The 22,417-nt window shown below is 41.1% G+C and overlaps 1 protein-coding gene across 7 annotated transcripts in view; it reads right to left on the bottom strand.

The window, feature by feature from the left end:
- LOC129862896 (membrane-associated guanylate kinase, WW and PDZ domain-containing protein 2-like) overlaps positions 1-22,417 on the bottom strand; it is a 362,503-nt gene that overhangs the window by 10,805 nt on the left and 329,281 nt on the right. For 5 of the 7 annotated variants that reach the window (XM_055934977.1, XM_055934980.1, XM_055934975.1 and 2 more), the window contains one exon: positions 3,567-3,682. In XM_055934977.1, the coding sequence (XP_055790952.1) occupies positions 3,567-3,682 (116 nt within the window). The remainder of the gene's footprint in view (positions 1-3,566; positions 3,683-22,417) is intronic. The other 2 variants (XM_055934978.1, XM_055934979.1) reach the window with 1 other exon arrangement.

Here is a 22,417-nt window from a genome sequence, read left to right as displayed (position 1 = left end):
GGTGCCGCCAGTTCCGGCACCACGCACCAAGCCTACAGTGCGTCTCAGCCGGCCAGAGTCTGCCGTCTGCCCAAGGGCGCATGAACTGCCTTTCTGCCATGAGCCTGCAAAGCTGCCCGTCTGCCATGAGCCTACAGAGCCTTCCGCCAGACAGGAGCAGCCAGAGCCTTCCGCCAGACAGGAGCATTCTGAGCCATCTGTCTCCGCAGCGCCATCTGAGCCATCCGTCTCCCCAGCGCCGTCTGAGCCATCCGTCTCCCCAGCGCCGTCTGAGCCATCCGTCTGTCCCGAGCCATTAGAGCCGCCCGTCTGTCCCGAGCCGTCAGAGCCGATAGTCAGTCAGGAGCCGCTAGAGCCAGTCATCAGTCAGGATCTGCCAGAGCCGCCAACCAGACAGGATCTGCCAGAGCCGCCAACCAGACAGGATCTGCCAGAGCCGCCAACCAGACAGGATCTGCCAGAGCCGCCAGTGAGCCATGAGCAGCCAGAGCCATCAGCGAGCCATGAGCGTCGAGAGCCGTCAGCCAGCCATGAGCGTCCAGAACCGTCAGCCAGTCATGAGCTGTCCCTTAGCCCGGAGCGGCTATTTACCCAGAACTGCCCCTCAGTCCAGAGCTGTCTCTCTGTCCGGAGCTGCCTTTCAGTCCGGAGTTGCCCCTCAATCCTGATTTACCTCTCTATCCTGAGCTACCTCTCTATCCTGATCTATCCCTCTGTCTTGAGCTATCCCTCTGTCTTGATCTATCCCTCTGTCTTGATCTATCCCTCTGTCCCGGTGCTGCCCCTGTTGTCGATGTTACCAAAAGGATTTTGTGGGGGTAAGATGAGGGTGGACATTCATAGGGGGAGATGGAAGCTGGGATTGACTATGGTGGGGTGGGGACCTCGCCCGGGGCCTGAGCCACCACCGTGGTTAGATGCCCACCCAGACCCTCCCCTAGACTTTGTGCTGGTGCGCCCGGAGTTCGCACCTTATGGGGGGGGTTATGTTACGTTCCTGACCTATTTCTGTTAGTTTGTTATATGTGTTAGTTGGTCAGGACGTGAGGTTGGGTGGGCATTCTATGTTTTCTGTTTCTATGTTGGTTTATGGGTTGCCTGGTATGGCTCTTAATTAGAGGCAGGTGTTTGGCGTTCCTCTAATTAAGAGTCATATTTAGGTAGGTGTTTTCACAGTGTTCGTTGTGGGTGATTGTCTCCTGTGTTTGTGTATGTCGTTGCGCCACACGGGACTGTTTTCGGTTTGTTTGTTCATCGTTCATTTGTGTAGCCTATTTTCTCTATTCGTGCGTTCTTCATGTTTCATGTAAGTTCGTCGTCTAGGTCTGTCTACACCGTTTATTTGTTTTGTTAGTGTATTAGTCGAGTTCGTGTTTTTCCTTTAATAAATCATGTCGACAAACTCCGCTGCGCTTGGTTCAATCCATGTTCCTCCTCTTCTGATGAAGAGGAAGAGGAAAGCCATTACACTGGTTCTTAATGCAACCGCTGTGTTAGATTTTTAAAAATAACTTTAGTACAAAGTACAGCATGCAATATTCTGAGACAGCGCCCAGCATATCGTATGATCTAGAACAGAGTACGAGGCCGTTTAATTTGGGCATGATTTTTTCCCAAAGTTAAAACAGCGCCCCCTATTCACTAAGAGGTTAACTCGCATTTCTATCTGAAATCAGTTGGGTAGTACAAAAAGTTACATAATGGACCTTTTAAGTCAAATCGAATTGTATTTGTCACATGCTTCGTAAACAACAGGTTTAGACTAACAGCGAAATACTTACTAATGGGACCTTCCCAACAATGCAGACAGAAAGAAAATATAGAAAAGTAAAACACATAATAATAAATACACAATGAGTATAACTTGGCTGTTTACACAGTGTCCCCGTATCGAATCAATGTGCAGGGGTTTGAGGTAATTGAGGTAGATGTGTACATGTAACTAAGAATAAAGTTATAGATAATAAACAGTAGCAGCAGTGAATGTGATGAGTCAAAAAAGTTCATGCAAAAAGGGTCAAGGTAGATTGTCCAGGTAGCTATTTTGTTATAGTCCAGATAGCTATTTAACTAACTATTTAGCAGTCTTATGGCCTGGGGGTAGAAGTTGTTCAGAGTCCTTTTGGTTCCAGACTTTGCTTTGTGGTAGCAGAGAACACAGTCTATGACTAGGGTGACTGGAGTCTTTGACAATTGTTTGGGCCTTCCTCGGACACTGCCTAGTATATAGGTCTTGAATGGCAGGAAGCTTGGCCCCAGTGATGTACTGGGCCGTACGAACTACTCTCTGTAGCGCCTTACGGTCAGATGCCGAGGCGTTGCCATACCAGGCGGTGATGCAACCAGTCAGGATGCTCTCGATGGTGCAGCTGTATAACTTTTTGAGGATCTGGGGACCCATGACAAATCTTTTCAGTCTCCTGAGGGTGAAAAGGTGTTGTCATGTCCCCTTCTTGACTGTCTTGGTGTAGATGCAAACTTAATAATGGTGTTGGGGTCGTGTGCGGAAATGCAGTCGTGGGTGACCAGGGAGTAATGTTGGACAAGGGGTCCTTTGTCAAGAACAATCGTTGTTTGGATTTTGAACGGCCACTTTCCCTCTCGATTTAGCAAGCACACTAGCCAAGTGGCACGAATCTCTCCATCGTCAACAAAGTCAGAGAACGGAACACGGCAAAACTCCCAAAAAAAATTCAATAATCTGATTAAACTATATTGAAAAAACATACTTTACGATGATATGGTCAAATGTATCAAATAAAATCAAAGCCGGAGATAGTAGTCGCCTATAACGGCAGCTAAACAGAAGGCAAATCCAGGTCCCTTCACGCGCTCTCCAGAAAACCGGAATGGGGGACATGTCATACAAAGAGCTTGTATTCCACTTCAGACCAAGATAAACACTAAATTTCTTCTCTCACCGCCTCTTGACATCCAGGGGAAGGTCTATGAAGTGCATGTATACTAATACGTGTCATGCCCATTTATAGGCAGGACCTAGAAGAGAGCCTCGATTTCAGACTTTCCACTTCCTGGTCAGGAAGTTTGTGCCAAATGAGTTCTGTTTGACTCACAGATATAATTCAAAAGGTTTTAGAAACTAGAGAGTGTTTTATATCCAATAGTAATAATAATATGCATATTGTAAGAGCAAGAATTGAGTACGAGGCCGTTTGAAATGGGCACCTTTTATCTGGCTACTCAATACTGCTCCTTCAGCCCAAACAGGTTAATGGTCTTACTCACATCGGCTAGAGAGAGCGTGATTATACTGTCATCCGGTTTAATTTGATTATATGCGTGTAAAAGGACGTTAAGTGTGTGTTATAGTGTATATGGGTATTATGGTGTTATGTGTGTATTTTATGATGTTAGGTGGGCATTATATGTTGTTCGGTGTGTATGCTGTTAAGTGTGTAGGCAGCAGCAGGCAGCAGGTGTGTTAAATGAGGATATACGTGCTTGTGTGAGATGTGTATTACATGTTGTTAAGTTTACTTGTATTATGGTGTGTTAGGTATGCATTATATGGTGTGTGTGTGTTGTCCAGCCCGTCCCATACGAGCCTTGTCACGGGCGTCCGGACTCACAGCCTGCACGGCCTCGTCTCCCCCCAGGATGCGGAAGCCAAACCCAGTCTTCTCCCTCAACAGGTGCACCTCCACATCCTGATACTCTGGACCTGACAAGGGGAGAGAAAGAGAGAGGGGAGAGAGGGGGACAGAGAGAGAGAGACAGAGTGAGGGGCGGAGAGAGAGGGGGAGGGGAGAGGAATGGAGAGAGAGTGGCGGAGGAAGCCGAGTGAGACAGAGGGAAAGAGAGAGAGGGGGAGAAGAGGGAGGGGGGGCAGAAAGACAGGAAGCGGAGAAGGTGAAAGAGATAGGGAGGGAAAAAGGGGGTGGAGACAGACAAAGACAGGTGAGAGAGGAGGTAGAAATAGACAAAAAAATGTAATACAGAGAAATAGATTGCACAAACATAGACTTCCGTAGCCAAGAGAGGAGAGAATGCAGCACTGATTTGTAATCTATTTGGATTAAGAGTCAATATCCTTCATCGTGGCTGAACAACAAAAAAAAAATAATCTGTATAAACTATACTGATTGCATTTTAGTCTTCACATGCAGTGTTGATAATAAAAATCCCTTAGAGTCGATTGACGTGCCCACACGTCAATCAATTAGCATAATACAAAAATCCCCATCAAAATCTGACTGTTTAACCTGTTGGGGATGGGGGCGCTGTTTAGACTATTTATGCTAATGTGGCTAATTTTTTAAACGGCTTCCCACAAAATCCTTGATCGTACAATATGCATATTATTATTATTATTGGATAGAAAACAGTCTATAGTTTCTATAGGAGTTGAAATTTTGTCTCTAAGTGGAACAGAGCCCATTCTACAGCAATTTCCCTGACATGGAGTCAGATTTGAGAAACGTTGGCCACTTTTCTGAAGTCATTTAAACGGGCACTGTCGTTGCTATGACTATACGGACACTTCTTACGTCTTCCCCTGGATGCCTTTACGTGATGACGATTCCAACGGGCTCGATTGCTCGTTCACAGGCCCTACAAATGAAAAAAACCTTTAGCTAGCAAGTCTTTTCTTGCTGCGTAACGCGCGTGGAAGACACCGACCCTCTCCTGTTCCAAGCGTTAGTTTAGCCTGTTATATTTCTCCGGTCATCTTTTCACTCGTTATAGGAGTTACAAACATCACAAAGTAGTTAATTTAAAGCGTTTTATAGCAATTTATATCCGTTTAGTGCGATTTTGGGACATTTATTTTTGCAACGATGTGAAAAGTTGGGAACGCTTTTCAGTTCATCCCGAACGTAGTTGACATTTCCACATGGCAAGAGGACAGCTTTCCACCAAAAGACGATTTCTCCCAAGAAAGGATCCTTTGCCCAAGATACTGATGGAAGAACAGCTCAAGGTAGGACATTTTTATTATGATAAATCGTGTTTCTGTCGAAACATTTTAGTGGCTTAGGACGCCATGTTTTTTGACGTAGCTTCGCTTGGCGCAAACTGTATTGAAAAGTAAGGATAAATTAAAAAATGTAATAACGCAATTGTATTAAGAATTAAATTGTCTATCAATCCCTGTCCACCCTATATTTTTTAGTCACGTTTATGAGTATTTATGTATAAGAGTAGATCACTGTCTAAGTGGCGCAAGGACGTTTTCTTTACCAGCTTGTCTACATTTCACATTGTCTAACCATGATTTTGGTGGCTAAATATAAACATTTTCGATCAAACTGTATATGCATGTTGTAATGTGATGTTACAGGAGTGTCATCGGAAGAATTCTGAGAAGGTTAGTGAAAAAATTAATATCTTTTGGCGATGTTGACTTTTATCGCTCACTTTGGCTAGAATCAATGCTGGGCTGCTAATTGCTATGTGCTAAGCTAATATAACGATTTATTGTGTTTTCGCTGTAAGACACTTAGAAAATCTGAAATATTGTCTGTATTCACAGGATCTGTGTCTTTCGATTCGTGTATGCTGTGTATTTTTACGAAATGTTTGATGATTAGTAGTTAGGTAAACACGTTGCTCATTGTAATTATTCTAGTCCATTTGTGATGGTGGGTGCAATTGTAAACTATGCCATATACCTGAAATATGCACTTTTTTCTAACAAAACCTATCCCATACCATAAATATGTTATCAGACTGTCATCTAATGAGTTTTTTTGTTGGTTAGGGGCTATAAATATCTTAGTTTAGCCGAATTGGTGATGGCTACTGGTGTTGGTGGACAAATAAAAGATGGTGGATTATGCTAATGTGTTTTTAGGTAATAGATGTACATCTTTACATATTGTGTCTTCCCTGTAAAACATTTTAAAAATCGGAAATGTTGACTGGATTCATAAGATCTGTGTCTTTCATTAGCTGTATTGGACTTTAATGTGTGAAAGTTAAATATTTAAAAAAAATATTTTTTTTGAATTTCGCGGCACTGGTTTTTCAGTGGGGGGGGGGGGGGTGTGCCGCTAGCGCCACGCTGATCCTAGACAGGTTAAATATCTGTTTGTTTTTGCATGGGCTGTTTCGCTTCAGATTTTCAATATGTGTTACGATGGAACACTTGTCATCAATCCAGACACCAAGGTACTTCTAATGAGAATCAAGCTAAATTTCGGCTCCATTTTATAGCGCAAATATGCGGGTCCTCAGGGTCAACATTTCATAACCTATGCAAAACTAAGTTAAGATCTATAAGTGAATCAAAATCATGCACACAAATACAAAACTGTGTCATCTGCATAGAGATGAATGTTACAAGTATTAACAGTGTTTCCTATGTCCTTAATTTACAGAGTGAACAATAATGGACCCACAATCGAACCCTGAGGAACACCTTTTTGAATCTCAAGAAATTCAGATTGAATCTCGTCTGTCAAGATAGCCGGAGTTCTGTCGCTAAGATAATTCTTAAACCATAAACAGGGTGTACACTACCGGTCAAAAGTTTTAGAACACATGCTCATTCAAGGGTTTTCTTATTTGAACTATTTTCTACATTGTAGAATAATAGTGAAGACAAAAACTATTAAATAACAGATATGGAATCATGTACTAACCAAGAAAGTGTTAACAAATCCAAATATATTTTATATTTGAGATTCTTCAAATAGCCACCCTTGCCTTGATGACAGCTTTTAACTCTTGAAATGTATGACTTCCAGGCAGCATGTGTAAAACTTCAGATAGCTCTGGACTGAACCAAGGGCAAGACCTATTTTGAATTCTCCGTTTTTAAAGAGAGCATGTTTATCTACAATACAATTGAAAACATTTGAGAAGTGGTTCAGAGCCAACTCTGGGTCAGGTATAGATGCAATACAATCAAAGTCACCAAAAATAAATGCCTCTAAAAAAGGCCTGTTCATTGTCATTTTTTAAATTCCGTGTTGATAGAACAAGGTTTGGATCTAAGTATCTGTATATCCTTGACACATACAATAGGACAGTGGTCACTAATATCCAAAGCAAATTGTAACGTGTATGCTGGGAGTTGGGAAGCAAGTACAGGGAGTGCAAATGTAATAAATAGAACAAAACAAGAAACACGAAAAACGTACAGACATGAAACAGAAATAACGCCTAAAATAACGCCTGAGGAGAGAACAAAGGGGAGTGACAGATATATCGGAGGTAATCAGGAAGGTGATATAATCCAGGTGAGTGTCATGAGGCGAAAGTGCGCGTAACGATGGTGACAGGTGTGCATAATGATGAGACAACTGGTAGCTTTGAGCACCAGGGGGAGGGGGGGGGGGGGCAGGGGTAAACGTGACAGTACCAACTCTCATGCGCGGCTCCAGCCGCCGGATGATGCCAACCAGAGGGGCGGTCCCGAGGCCCAGGAGCGGGCCGGTCGCATCTGCTGAGGCGCGGGAACTTGTAGAGCCGGCTGAGGTGCGGGATGGGAACCTGACGAGCCAGCTGAGGCACAAGATGGGAGCCTGACAAGCCGCCTGAGGCATGGGGAGCCTGCCGAGCCAACAGAGGCTTGAGAACCTGTCGAGCCAACCGAGGCATGAAAGCTTGACGAGCTGTGGGATGGGAGCCCGCCGAGCCAGTTGAGGCATGGGATGGGAGCCCCATGAGCTGGCTGAGGCACTGGATGGGAGCCCCACGAGCCGGCTGAGGCGCGGGATGGGAGCCGGCTGAGGGGCGGGGAGGGAGCCCGACGAGCCGGCTGAGGCACGGGATGCGAGCCCGACCGAGGCGCAGGATGGGAACCTGGCGAGCCGGCTGAGGCGGGGGATGGGAGCTCGACGAGACGGCTGAAGGGCGATATGGGAGTCTGACGAGCTGGGTGAGGCAAGGGATGGGAATCTGACGAGCCAGCTGAGGCACGGGATGGAAGCCTGATGAGCCGGCTGACGCGCGGGATGGGTGCCTGACGAGCCGGCTAACGCATGGGATGGGAGCCTGACAAGCTGGCTGAGGCGCGGGATGGAAGCCTGGTGAGTCGGCTGAGGCGCGGGATGGGAGCCTGAAGAGCCGGTTGAGGCATGGGGAGCCAGCGGAGCCAACTGAGGCTTGAGAGACCTGTCGACAAGCTGAGGCATGGAAGCCTGATGAGCGGGATGGAAGCCTGACGAGCCAGCGTACGCGCGGGATGGGTGCCTGACGAGCCAGCTGAGGCGTGGCATGGGAACTTGATGAGTCGGCTGAGGCGCGGGATGGGAACCTGATGAATCAGTTGAGGGGCGTGATCGGAGCCTGACGAGCCGGCTGAGGCATGGGATGGTAGCCTGAAAAGCCAGTTGAGGCATGGAAGCTTGAAGAGCTGCGGGATGGGAGCCTGACGAGCCGGCTGACGTACGGGATGGGAGCCTGATTAGCCGCTGAGGTGCGGGATGGGAGCCTGATTAGCCGCTGAGGTGCGGGATGGGAGCCTTATAAGTCGGCTGAGGCACGGGAGGGGAGCCTGAAAATTCGGCTGAGGTGTGAGTTTGGAGCCTGACGAGCCGGGTGAGGCGCAGGATGGAAGTCTGACTAGTCGGCTGAGGCATGGGGAGCCTGCCGAGACAACCGAGGCTTGAGAACCTGTCTAGCCATCTGAGTCATGGAAGCCTGACGAGCCAGCTGAGGCATCCTCAGTTGCTTCGGCAGCGCCACTTGTACCTGACGTCACCAGTAAAAACAATAATTCCTGTTTTTTCCCCTAGGAGGTTATTCTGTAACGTGTACGCTGGGAGTCGGGAAGCAAGTACAGGGTGTGCAAATGTAATAATAAATAGAACATAGTACCAAACAAGAAACACGTAAATGTTACACCCCTGAACAAGGGGAGAAAGAATCACAATTGTGATACGGAATGTTTACTCATTGAACTTTTAGTGCAATCATTTTACAAAAGTAACACATTTTACAGAATAACAGATCTACAGGAAATAGAGTCTTGTAGGGTACAAGGCTTATTCAAGTCACAACAGTATACACTGTACATCACTGAAACAAATACTATTTTCAATACATAATATAATAATATAAGCTTTAACTCAGTAAACCATAACTCAATTTATCAACAGGCAATAAAGTGTTTGAAAAACCATGACACAAATAACACCGCAAAATATTATACTAACAATGCACCTGTTCATTCACAATCGACATAAAATGGCAGCTACGTAGCAGTACGAAGCTAGCTGCAACCGAGCACGGCTCATTACTCTCTGCAAACTTAACTAACTTCCTCAATATGTTACTAAGACACACCTTAAACACTCTTGACATGTTAGCAAGTTATTACATTTAAATTACTCTCTTTAATCATCAATAACGTACCTGAACAAGGGGGGAAAGAATCACAATTGTTATACGGAATGTTTACTTATTGAACTTTTAGTGCAATGAGAAAAAGACTGCGAATTCTCCGTGAACTTGAGTGGAGACCAGAGCAATCGATCTCAGGCTCATAGATTAAGGGCATTTAGTAGATCACAGATTAACACTTTTACCCACGACAACATAAAGTAATCAACATAACGTTTACACATTCCTCTCACAATTCGTACCCTAACACAACATTTATATAATTATCAATCTATCAACTAATACTGAATGCATGATCTTCTTAACCTGTCTAGGATCAGCGTGGCGCTAGCGGCACCCCCCCCCCCCCCCCACTGAAAAACCAGTGCCGCGAAATTCAAAAAAAATATTTTTTTAAAATATTTAACTTTCACACATTAAAGTCCAATACAGCTAATGAAAGACACAGATCTTATGAATCCAGTCAACATTTCCGATTTTTAAAATGTTTTACAGGGAAGACACAATATGTAAAGATGTACATCTATTACCTAAAAACACATTAGCATAATCCACCATCTTTTATTTGTCCACCAACACCAGTAGCCATCACCAATTCGGCTAAACTAAGATATTTATAGCCCCTAACCAACAAAAAAACTCATTAGATGACAGTCTGATAACATATTTATGGTATGGGATAGGTTTTGTTAGAAAAAAGTGCATATTTCAGGTATATGGCATAGTTTACAATTGCACCCACCATCACAAATGGACTAGAATAATTACAATGAGCAACGTGTTTACCTAACTACTAATCATCAAACATTTCGTGAAAATACACAGCATACACGAATCGAAAGACACAGATCCTGTGAATACAGACAATATTTCAGATTTTCTAAGTGTCTTACAGCGAAAACACAATAAATCGTTATATTAGCTTAGCACATAGCAATTAGCAGCCCAGCATTGATTCTAGCCAAAGTGAGCGATAAAAGTCAACATCGCCAAAATATATTAATTTTTTCACTAACCTTCTCAGAATTCTTCCGATGACACTCCTGTAACATCACATTACAACATGCATATACAGTTTGATCGAAAATGTTTATATTTAGCCACCAAAATCATGGTTAGACAATGTGAAATGTAGCTCAGCTGGTCAGAAAATGTCCTTGCGCCACTTAGACAGTGATCTACTCTTATACATAAATACTCATAAACGTGACTAAAAAATATAGGGTGGACAGGGATTGATAGACAATTTAATTCTTAATACAATTGCGTTATTACATTTTTTAATTTATCCTTACTTTTCAATACAGTTTGCGCCAAGCGAAGCTACGTCAAAAAACATGGCGTCCTAAGCCACTAAAATGTTTCGACAGAAACACGATTTATCATAATAAAAATGTCCTACCTTGAGCTGTTCTTCCATCAGTATCTTGGGCAAAGGATCCTTTCTTGGGAGAAATCGTCTTTTGGTGGAAAGCTGTCCTCTTGCCATGTGGAAATGTCAACTGAGTTCGGGATGAACTGAAAAGCATGCCCAACTTTTCACATCGTTGCAAAAATAAATGTCCCAAAATCGCACTAAACGGATATAAATTGCTATAAAACGCTTTAAATTAACTACTTTATGATGTTTGTAACTCCTATAACGAGTGAAAAGATGACCGGAGAAATATAACAGGCTAAACTAACGCTTGGAACAGGAGAGGGTCGGTGTCTTCCACGCGCGTTACGCAGCTCCCAAAGAATGACTAGCTTCAGAGTTTTTTCATTTGTAGGGCCTGTGAACGCGCAATCGACCCCGTTGGAATCGTCATCACGTAAAGGCATCCAAGGGAAGACGTAAGAAGTGTCCGTATAGTCATAGCAACGACAGTGCCCTTTTAACTGACTTCAGAAAAGTGGCCAACATTTCTCAAATCTGACTCCATGTCAGGGAAATTGCTGTAGAATGGGCTCTGTTCCACTTAGAGACAAAATTTCAACTCCTATAGAAACTATAGACTGTTTTCTATCCAATAATAATAATAATATGCATATTGTACGATCAAGGATTTTGTGGGAAGCCGTTTAAAAAATTAGCCACATTAGCATAAATAGTCTAAACAGCGCCCCCATCCCCAACAGGTTAACCTTAGATGTTTTAAGATCCTCACATACTATGAACTTACTAATACTTTTTAACCTCTCTGGGATCGCGGGACGCTTGCGTCCCAACAGCCTGTTAAAACTTCTTCAGGCTGCAGGGTGAATATTGAAAAAACTGGAAAATATGTGCACATTTTCAAACGGCCTCTTAAGAAATTTTTGATTTTACAATATGCATATATTTACTACTATTGGATAGATAACAGTCTATAGTTTCTAAAAACGTTTGAATTATTTCTCTAAGTGGAACAGAACTATTTTTACAGCCATTTTCCCAGCCGAATTGAGATTTCCAAAATGCGATGTGTCTCTTTAAGACCTTGTCTATACAAGGTCATGACACTTAGGACCGTAGAAACACGTCATACGCCTTCATCTGGGTGTAATGCGGAAGTGAGAGTTGAAAGGAGTCGAATATCTCTTCCATGGACTGAATACCACATCTTCTTGTGAGACCTGCGCAGTTAAAAAAAATTTCCGGGCGCGAGGCAGAATCTGGACTCGGCTCCTGGAATCCGCTCGTTAAAGGTGAATATGACCTCTGCCTACGATATTATTTGATACATGTTACAAAATCATCCTAAAGTATGTTTTTTCAATATACTTTAATTATATTATTGCAATTTATTCTGGACTTTAGATGTCATGCGACGGAAGAATTTTTTGAAGAAAGACAGATTAGTGCCGCACGGCCGTTGTGCTTGCTAACCAAAGAGGGAAATATTTCATTCTGGAACCCAACTAAAGACTTTACTGGACAATGGACCCCGTTACAACATTCTGATGGAAGATCAACAAAGATAAGGACCCAATTTGGGATGCTTTTTCATATATCTGTCGAACTGTGCTATGCTAGCGCTTGACTAGAATCAATGCTGCCGTATGCTAGCTAATGTTGTAAGCTAATATAACGATATATTGTGTTTTCGCTGTAAAACACTTCAAAAATCGGAAATATTGGCTCTATTCACACGATATTTGTCTTTCATTAGCTATCCACCATATGTTTTTCTGAAATGTTTTATGAGGTGTAATTAGTAGTTGACGTTGGTGTCTGTATTTTCTCTGGCTACTCCCGTCTGATTTCAGACTGTAGCTATGCTGTAGCAATGATGGGAGCAGTAATGTAAAACTGATTTATAGCTAAAATATGCACATTTAATGAACAAAACATAGATTTATTGTGTAACATGTTATAGGACTGTCATCTGAGGTAGTTTTTTCTAGGTTCTTTAGGTTGGTTTTAGGTTATTTAGGTTGGCCTGTGCATGCTACTTGAATCATAATTCATACATCATAATCATAATCATACGTGTCTGTCCACTTTTGTATTTGGTGGTGAGCTAACATAAATATATGTGGTGTTTTCTCTGTAAAACATTTAAAAAATCGGACATGTTGGCTGGATTGAAAAGATGCTTATCTTTCAAATGCTGTATTGGACTTGTTAATGTGTGAAAGTTAAATATTTAAAAAAAATAGCTTTTGAATTTCGCGCCCTGCACATGAGCTGGATGTTGTCATATTTGTACCGACGTCGGGAGAGCCCGCCTAACAGGTTAACAGCATCACAAGGTAGTTAATTTGAACCGTTGTATAGCAATTTATATCCTTTTAGTGCGATTTTGAGGCATTGCTTTGTTGTGCACTTTGAAGCGCTGGGCACATTTCGGGGTCCCGGTCGTACGTTAGTGGGCATTTCGACGGACAAGTGGACATCTTTCGACCAAAAGAAGATTAGACCCAAGAAAGGATTCTTTGCACAAGATTCTGATGGAAGAACAGCTCAAAGTAGGAACAATTTATTATGATAAATCGTGTTTCTGTCGAAAAATGTTAATGGCTTATGACGCCATCTTTTTAGACGTAGCTTTGCTTGGCGCAAACTGTATTGAAAAGTAAGGATAATTTAAAAAATGTAAATCAGCGATTGTATTAAGAATTAAATTGTCTATCAATCGCTGTCCACCCTATATTTTTTAGTCACGTTTATGAGTATTTATGTATACGACTAGATCACTGTCTAATATGGCGCACGACATTGTTTGACCAGCTGGGCAACTTTTGTCATTGTCTAACCATGATTTTGGTGGCTAAATATGCACATTTTCGAACAAACTGTATATGGATTGTGTAATATGATGTTACAGGAGTGTCATCGGAAGAATTCTGAGAAGGTTAGTGAAAAAATTAATATATTTTGGCGATGATATGATATCGCTCTCTTTGGCTAGAATCAGTGCTCGGGTAACGTTTGCGTATGTGGTATGCTAATATAACGATTTATTGTGTTTTCGCCGTAAAACACTTAGAAAATCTGAAATGTTGTCTGAATTCACAAGATCTGTGTCTGTCCATTGCTATGTGCTGTGTATTTTTAAGAAATGTTTTATGATGATTAAATTGGTAATACAAGTTGCTGTCTCTAGTAATTCTAGGAGCTTTGGTGAGATTTGTGATGCTGGCTGCAATGGCAAACTATGATTTATACCTGAAATATGCACATTTTTCTAACAAAACCTATCCTATACCATAAATATGTTATCAGACTGTCATCTGATGAGGTTTTTTCTTGGTTAGTGGCTATCAATATCTTAGTTTAGCCGAATTGGTGATAGCTACTGATGTTGAGAGAAAATGGTGGACAAGAAAAATGGTGATTTTTGCTAACGTGTTTAGCTAATAGATTTACATATTGTGTCTTCCCTGTGAAACATTTTAAAAATCTGAAATGGTGGCTTTATTTACAGGATCTGTATCTTTCATTAGGTGTCTTGGACTTGTGATTTAATGATATTTAGATGCTACTATTTAATTGTGACGCTATGCTAGCGATGCTAATCAGTGTGGGAGGGGGGGGGGTGGGGGGTGATCCGGGATCCGGGGTAGATACTCGTGAAAGGTTAAAATGTAGAGCGCCAGATTCAAAAAAATGATATAAAATTAAACTTGATTAAATCACACATATAAGATACCAAATTAAAGCTACACTCGTTGTGAATCCAGCCAACATGTCAGATTTCAAAAAGGCTTTTCGGCGAAAGCATAATATGCTATTATCTGATGATAGCCCAATGTCAATAAAGAGAGAGTAGCATATTTCAACCCTGCCGGCGCTACTCAAAACGCAGAAATAAAATATAAAACATGCATTACCTTTGACGAGATTCTTTTGTTGGCACTCCAATATGACCCATAAACAACACAAATGGTCCTTTTGTTCGATTAATTCCGTCCATATATATCCAAATTGTCCATTTATTTGGCGCCGTTGTACCAGAAAAAGCATCGTCCAATTTGCACAAAGTCACGACAAAATATCTAAAAAAATTACCTCTAAACTTTGCCAAAACATTTCAAAGTACTTTTGTAATACAACTGTAGGTATTTGTAAACGTTAATAATCGATCAAATTGAAGACGGGTCAATCTGTTTTCAATACAGGATATCAACAAACTCACGTTACTTTTCAAGTCTTGCTCAACTCTCAAACATAAATACAAGACGTCACTCCACTTCCGGGTCAATATCTTTCTCAGTTCTTTAATGAAAAACCTTAACCTTTTTCCATACAATGGTGACATCCAGTGGAAGCAGTAGAAACTGCGTGGATAGTGATTAGAATTCTGGTTTGCCCATGACAACCCATTGAACACACAGTGACTTAAAAAAAGATAGGTTGGTCCTCAGGGTTTTGACTGCTATGATTCCAACACGTTTAGAAACTTCAGAGTGTTTTCTATCCAAATATACTAATCATATGCATATCTTATTTTCTGGGGCTGAGTAGAACGAAGTTGAAATTGTGCACGCTATTTTTCCATATGTGAAAACTCTGCACCCTATCCCCAAGAAGTTAATTAATGTATAACAGGCTATTAGTATTTCCTTTAACCTGTCACATAAAGCACACAGACATGAAACAGAGTCAATAAAGCCTGAGGAAAGAACCAAGGGGAATGACAGATATAGTGGCGGTAATCAGGAAGGTGATGGAGTCCAGGTGAACGTCATGAGGCGCAGGTGCGTAATGATGAGATAACTGGCGACGTCGAGCGCCGGAGAGGGGGAGCTTGAGTAAACGTGACACAAATACCCCACTCTCAGCATATATCTATGTATTACTTGTAAATATGAGGTCAATAAAAGTCATTTCTGTAGGGTCCTTCAAGTTAGGACAAGTGGGATTTGTAATCAACTGGGTCAAATTTAGATTAGCGCAAAAATCCTTTAAATAGTCAGCATCCTGCGTTCCCCATGCAAGATTAAACTCTCCAGTGATAAACACCTCTTGGGTAGTAAAAATGGCAATTAAATCAGTGAGTTTGTTTAGTACTCATTTCTTGGCAGAGGGTGGAGGATAGATTCCTATAACTCTTATTTTTGAGTTTGAACCCAACTGAAGACTTAAACCCAACACTTTAAAACCTTTTCTCAATAGGGGGTGCTGTTTGCACTTTGTAATAATTTCGTTCCCAAATTAAACTGCCTCGTACAGTATGCATATATGCACAATATGCATATTATTATTACTATTGGATAGAAAACACTCTCTAGTTTCTAAAACCGTTTGAATTATATCTGTGAGTAAAACAGAACTCGAGTTGGAGCATTCTTCCTATGAGGATGTGAGAATGCTGAATTCTGCAAGCTGTTCCCAGGTCAGTTTATTAATTTGCCTGTCTTCTATTGGTTGAGATGCACTGCATATGCCTTCCCCTCGATGTCAGCGAATAGTGAGAATTGAAATGGTGCTTCTAGGCAGATCTGAGAGGTTATAAATGACCTGGGAACGTGGGGTCCGGCCTTTGTTCACTTCGCTCTGACGCAGGAAGGACCTCTGGCTATCGTGATAGAAAGCTCCCTTTATAGTTCTTAGATATATCCGGCTCTGTTTTTATTTGATATAGGTGTTAAAGACCTCATAATGTTGTTATATTAAACAGTGTTATATCAGTTTATATCGGTATATTGCGATTTTCGGATATTTATTTGTACTGCGTTTTAGTGAGTCGGACACGTCTTTGCCACATGGCTAATGTTTACTGCTAATTCGAACGTTGAAGAGGACAATCTACAACCAAGCAACGATTATTTTGGACTAAGGACACCTTGCCCAAGATTCTGATGGGAGTTCAATTCTGATGGGAGTTCATCAAAAAGTAAGAACTATATATGATGTTAATTCGTTGTTCTGTTGAAAAATGTAGAACTCATATTCTGCCATTAATCTAGGTGCGGTCTCGCTTTAACGCACGCTGTATGTTGTAGTAACGTTAATTTTAAAAATCTAACACAGCGATTGCATTAACCTGTTGGGGATGGGGGCGCTGTTTAGACTATTTATGCTAATTTGGCTAATTTTTTAAACGGCTTCCCACAAAATCCTTGATCGTACAATATGCATATTATTATTATTATTGGATAGAAAACAGTCTATAGTTTCTATAGGAGTTGAAATTTTGTCTCTAAGTGGAACAGAGCCCATTCTACAGCAATTTCCCTGACATGGAGTCAGATTTGAGAAATGTTGGCCACTTTTCTGAAGTCAGTTAAAAGGGCACTGTCGTTGCTATGACTATACGGACACTTCTTACGTCTTCCCCTGGATGCCTTTACGTGATGACGATTCCAACGGGGTCGATTGCGCGTTCACAGGCCCTACAAATGAAAAAAACCTTTAGCTAGCAAGTCTTTTCTTGCTGCGTAACGCGCGTGGAAGACACCGACCCTCTCCTGTTCCAAGCGTTAGTTTAGCCTGTTATATTTCTCCGGTCATCTTTTCACTCGTTATAGGAGTTACAAACATCATAAAGTAGTTAATTTAAAGCGTTTTATAGCAATTTATATCCGTTTAGTGCGATTTTGGGACATTTATTTTTGCAACGATGTGAAAAGTTGGGCACGCTTTTCAGTTCATCCCGAACGCAGTTGACATTTCCACATGGCAAGAGGACAGCTTTCCACCAAAAGACGATTTCTCCCAAGAAAGGATCCTTTGCCCAAGATACTGATGGAAAAACAGCTCAAGGTAGGACATTTTTATTATGATAAATCGTGTTTCTGTCGAAACATTTTAGTGGCTTAGGACGCCATGTTTTTTGACGTAGCTTCGCTTGGCGCAAACTGTATTGAAAAGTAAGGATAAATTAAAAAATGTAATAACGCAATTGTATTAAGAATTAAATTGTCTATCAATCCCTGTCCACCCTATATTTTTTAGTCACGTTTATGAGTATTTATGTATAAGAGTAGATCACTGTCTAAGTGGCGCAAGGACAAATTCTGACCAGCTGAGTTACATTTCACATTGTCTAACCATGATTTTGGTGGCTAAATATAAACATTTTCGATCAAACTGTATATGCATGTTGTAATGTGATGTTACAGGAGTGTCATCGGAAGAATTCTGAGAAGGTTAGTGAAAAAATTAATATCTTTTGGCGATGTTGACTTTTATCGCTCACTTTGGCTAGAATCAATGCTGGGCTGCTAATTGCTATGTGCTAAGCTAATATAACGATTTATTGTGTTTTCGCTGTAAGACACTTAGAAAATCTGAAATATTGTCTGTATTCACAGGATCTGTGTCTTTCGATTCGTGTATGCTGTGTATTTTTACGAAATGTTTGATGATTAGTAGTTAGGTAAACACGTTGCTCATTGTAATTATTCTAGTCCATTTGTGATGGTGGGTGCAATTGTAAACTATGCCATCTACCTGAAATATGCACTTTTTTCTAACAAAACCTATCCCATACCATAAATATGTTATCAGACTGTCATCTAATGAGTTTTTTTGTTGGTTAGGGGCTATAAATATCTTAGTTTAGCCGAATTGGTGATGGCTACTGGTGTTGGTGGACAAATAAAAGATGGTGGATTATGCTAATGTGTTTTTAGGTAATAGATGTACATCTTTACATATTGTGTCTTCCCTGTAAAACATTTTAAAAATCGGAAATGTTGACTGGATTCACAAGATCTGTGTCTTTCATTAGCTGTATTGGACTTTAATGTGTGAAAGTTAAATATTTTAAAAAAATATTTTTTTTGAATTTCGCGGCACTGGTTTTTCAGTGGGGGGGGGGGGGGGGTGTGCCGCTAGCGCCACGCTGATCCTAGACAGGTTAAGAACTAATGTATCTTTCATTTGCTGTCCAACCTGTATTTTTTAGTCAAGTTTATGATTAGTTATCGATTAGAATAGGTGCCTCTCCCAAGATTTCTCCCGACATTTTGTTTGCATTTTGGCTACTATTCATATTGTATAACCACGATTTGTGCCGCTAAATATGCACATTTTCTAACAAACTCTATATGTATTGTGTAATATGATGTTATAGGACTGTCATCTGAAGAAGTTTGAGAAGGTTAGTGAAAAAATGAATATCTTTTGCTGGTTTATACGTTATTGCTATTTTTGGCTTGAATCAATGCTATTGTAGTAAGCCAATATAATGCTATATTGTGTTTTCGCTGTAAAACACTTAAAAAATCAGAAATATTGGCTGGATTCACAAGATCTTTGTCTTTCATTTGCTGTACGCTGTGTATTTTTCATAAATGTTTTATGATGAGTATTTAGGTCATTCACATTGCTCTCTGTAATTATTCTAGTCGCTTTGGTGAGAGTTGTGATGGTGGCTGCAATGGTAAACTATGATTTATACCTGAAATATGCACATTTTTCTAACAAAACATGCTATACAATAAATATGTTATCAGACTGTCATCTGATGAAGTTGTTTCTTGGTTAGTGGCTATTTATATCTTTATTTGGTCGAATTTGTGATAGCTACCTATGCAGGAAAAAAATGGTGGAGTAAAAAAAGTTGTGTCTTTTGCTAACGTGGTTAAGCTAATAGATTCACATATTGTGTCTTCCCTGTAAAACATTTTAAAAATCCGAAATGATGGCTGGATTCACAAGATGTGTATCTTTCATCTGGTGTCTTGGACTTGTGATTTAATGATATTTAGATGCTACTATTTACTTGTGACTCTATGCTAGGCTATGCTAGTCAGCTTTTTTACTGATGGGGGTGCGGGATTGGGAGGAAGTAGAAGTTAAATTGTATAGGACTGGATGTAGCTTTTAACAGAGACACAGAAAGAAGATGATTTGTGTAAATAGCAACACCACAACCTCAGAGTCCTGGGTTTTATCAGTTAACTTCTTGAGAATACAGGGGGTGCTGTTTCGCATTAGCATAATTGCCTCTACAGACTAAACTGCCTCTTATTCAATTATTGCTGTTACTATATGCATATAACCATATAGCATTGGATAGAAAACAAGCTATGGTTTCTAAAACCGTTCCAATTGAGTCTCTGAGTCAAACACAGGTCATTTCACAGCACTTTCCCTGAGCCAGAAAAAGATTGCAAGATGTGTATGCTCGCTTCAAAGCTCTGCCTATATATGGTCACGCGACCTATGACCCGAATGACACTTCCTTCTTCTTCCTCTGGGTGTCTGGAAGACGTCAGAGGAGAAATTTTTTGTTTATCTTGTACTGACGTGAAATAAGATCTATTTCTTTAGCGTGACCGACAACTTCCGGTTTCTGAGATGCGCGTTTTCAGAGGTGGCATTGTCTTTTGTTATGCTGACGTTACGGATGAAAACTATCTCCGTGTCGAAGTTTGTTTGATACATGTGACCATATCACCGTAATGTATGTTTTTTCAATATAGTTTAATCAGATTATTAGAATTTTTTCGGGAGTTTTGCCGTGTTCCGTTCTTTGAGTTTTTTAACTTTGGACATGGACCGTGCTAGTCGACCAGTACCCAGGCTAAATGAAGAGGGGAAGTTGCCATTGTGAATGGATTGAACGACTCATCAGGACTAAGGACACCTTGATCAACATTCTGATGAAAGACCAGCAATAGTAAGACCCAATTTACGATGTTATTTCATATATCTGTCGTGCATGTGAACTGGTCGCGCGCGTCCAGCTGGTTTTGGCTGGCCTGGTTATGCTAATTAGCTAGTTATGCTAATTTCGCTATAAAACATTTAAAAAATCTGAAATATTGTTTGGATTCACCAGATGTTGGGCTTTCAATGTCTGTACGCTGTGTATTTTTTCTGAAATGTTTTAAGACAAGTAATTAGTTATATAACGTTGGTCTCTGTAATTGTTCTAGCTGCATCAGCACTATATCAGATTGCAGCTGCAATGTAGAACTGTGATTTATACCTGAAAAATGCACATTTAAAAAAAAAAAACTATGCTATACCATAAATATGTTATCAGACTGTCATCTTAAGAATTTTTTTGTTGGTTAGTGGCTATCAATATCTTAGTTTAGCCGAATTGGTGATAGCACCTGATGGAGTAAGAAACTGTTGGAGTAAGAAAATGGTGTCATTTTGCTAACGTGTTTAGGTAATAGATTTACATATTGTGTCTTCCCTGTAAAACATTTAAAAAATCTGAAATGGTGGTTTTATTCACAAGATCTGTGTCTTTCATTGGGTGTCTTGGACTTGTGATTTAATGATATTTAGATGCTACTATTTAATTGTGACGCTATGCTAGCGATGCTAATCAGTGTGTGGGGGGGGGGGGGGGGGTGCTCCCGGATCCGGGTTAGGTACTCTGTAGAGGTTAACAAGGTTTCAGATAAAATTAAGGGTCTGCCTGAGAGGGTCAGAGAGGCCCACATGATCCAATTTATGTATTAAACTACGAATGTTAAGTTTTAAAAATGAGTAAACCTTTTCTGAATGAAAAGTTTTAGAGTTTCAATATAAGTCAGATTACTTTGAGATTTCAGAAAAACAGGAGACTCAAGATTGGATTATACCAATTAGGAAAATTAAACAAAGTAGGAATAGCAATGACATTTCTCCAGTTAGCACCATTAGGCATGTCATCACTTTCAGATACAACATGTTGAACTCTCACAGTGACCAAAAAGGAGATGGTAAAAACTGACTTATATGCAATGCTAACATTGTCCTCACAGTTGACCATGAACCGCAGACCCCAGTGAAGCAGAACCCACCTTAGACCCCGGCAATACCATCACAACATTGGCCAATACGGAAGGAAAAGATGGTGCTGGAACATCAGGCTTCAGAGCTGCGAAGCTCTTCGATGTTGGCAGCTCATTCATGAATCACGTCTCCGCAGAGGGCTCAGAAACTGGCGGGCGCTGCCCTCGACTTCCACGATGAACAGCGACATGTCTCCCTGTCTGGCCAGCCAGATCCAGGAGAGGATCATCCCACGATTCAGCAACAAAGGTCCCGCCGACTCAATTTTTTTGTTGGTGAGCGATCACTTCTGAGCAGTGGCCAGACCACCAAAGATAACCTGCCTGAAGGCGAGATTCCCATCAGTCCAGCGTGATGCATGGCCCTCGGAGAGGAGGAAAACGAGAAAATTGCAGGTCTTGGCTTTCCCAGTAGTCTGTGCAAATCAGCTATTTGTATGCCCAGCGTAGCGATTTCTTCTCTGTAGCCCCCGCAAGCAGGCAATTGTCGCACTGAAAGTCAGGGTGTTCGACTTCATCCCGGAACAGGGCGAAGTATATATTACTCCTGCAGCGTTGATAGCGCAATGAGTCCTTCATTATTGCACCCTAAATATCGCACCCTCCTGACTCCCCCAACATGTCTTATATCTCCTAGATATAGGACTTACACTTCCAAAATGTTGTAACAATGACGCTGGGAGTCATGAAGCAGCTGCAGTTGGTGAGTATAATAATAAAGAACATAAAGCGATACAAAACAAGTGAAGCGTCTGTACATGAACACAGAACCAATACATATATATATATATATATATATATATATATATATATATTTACACCTACAGGGGGTATATCATTAATGTAATGAAGCTACTGTATGTTGATTTGGTTGTTCGTTTTTGATTGTGGTAGAGCTAATTTCTGCCACTACTGGACGAAGCGGATATTACTTTGTCATATGTTCTCAGTC

Source organism: Salvelinus fontinalis, chromosome 9, assembly GCF_029448725.1.
Source record: "Salvelinus fontinalis isolate EN_2023a chromosome 9, ASM2944872v1, whole genome shotgun sequence".
In the NCBI taxonomy this organism is placed as follows: domain Eukaryota; kingdom Metazoa; phylum Chordata; class Actinopteri; order Salmoniformes; family Salmonidae; genus Salvelinus; species Salvelinus fontinalis.
Note: the sequence above shows the minus strand (reverse complement) of the source record. Positions and strands in the feature narration are given on the sequence as shown.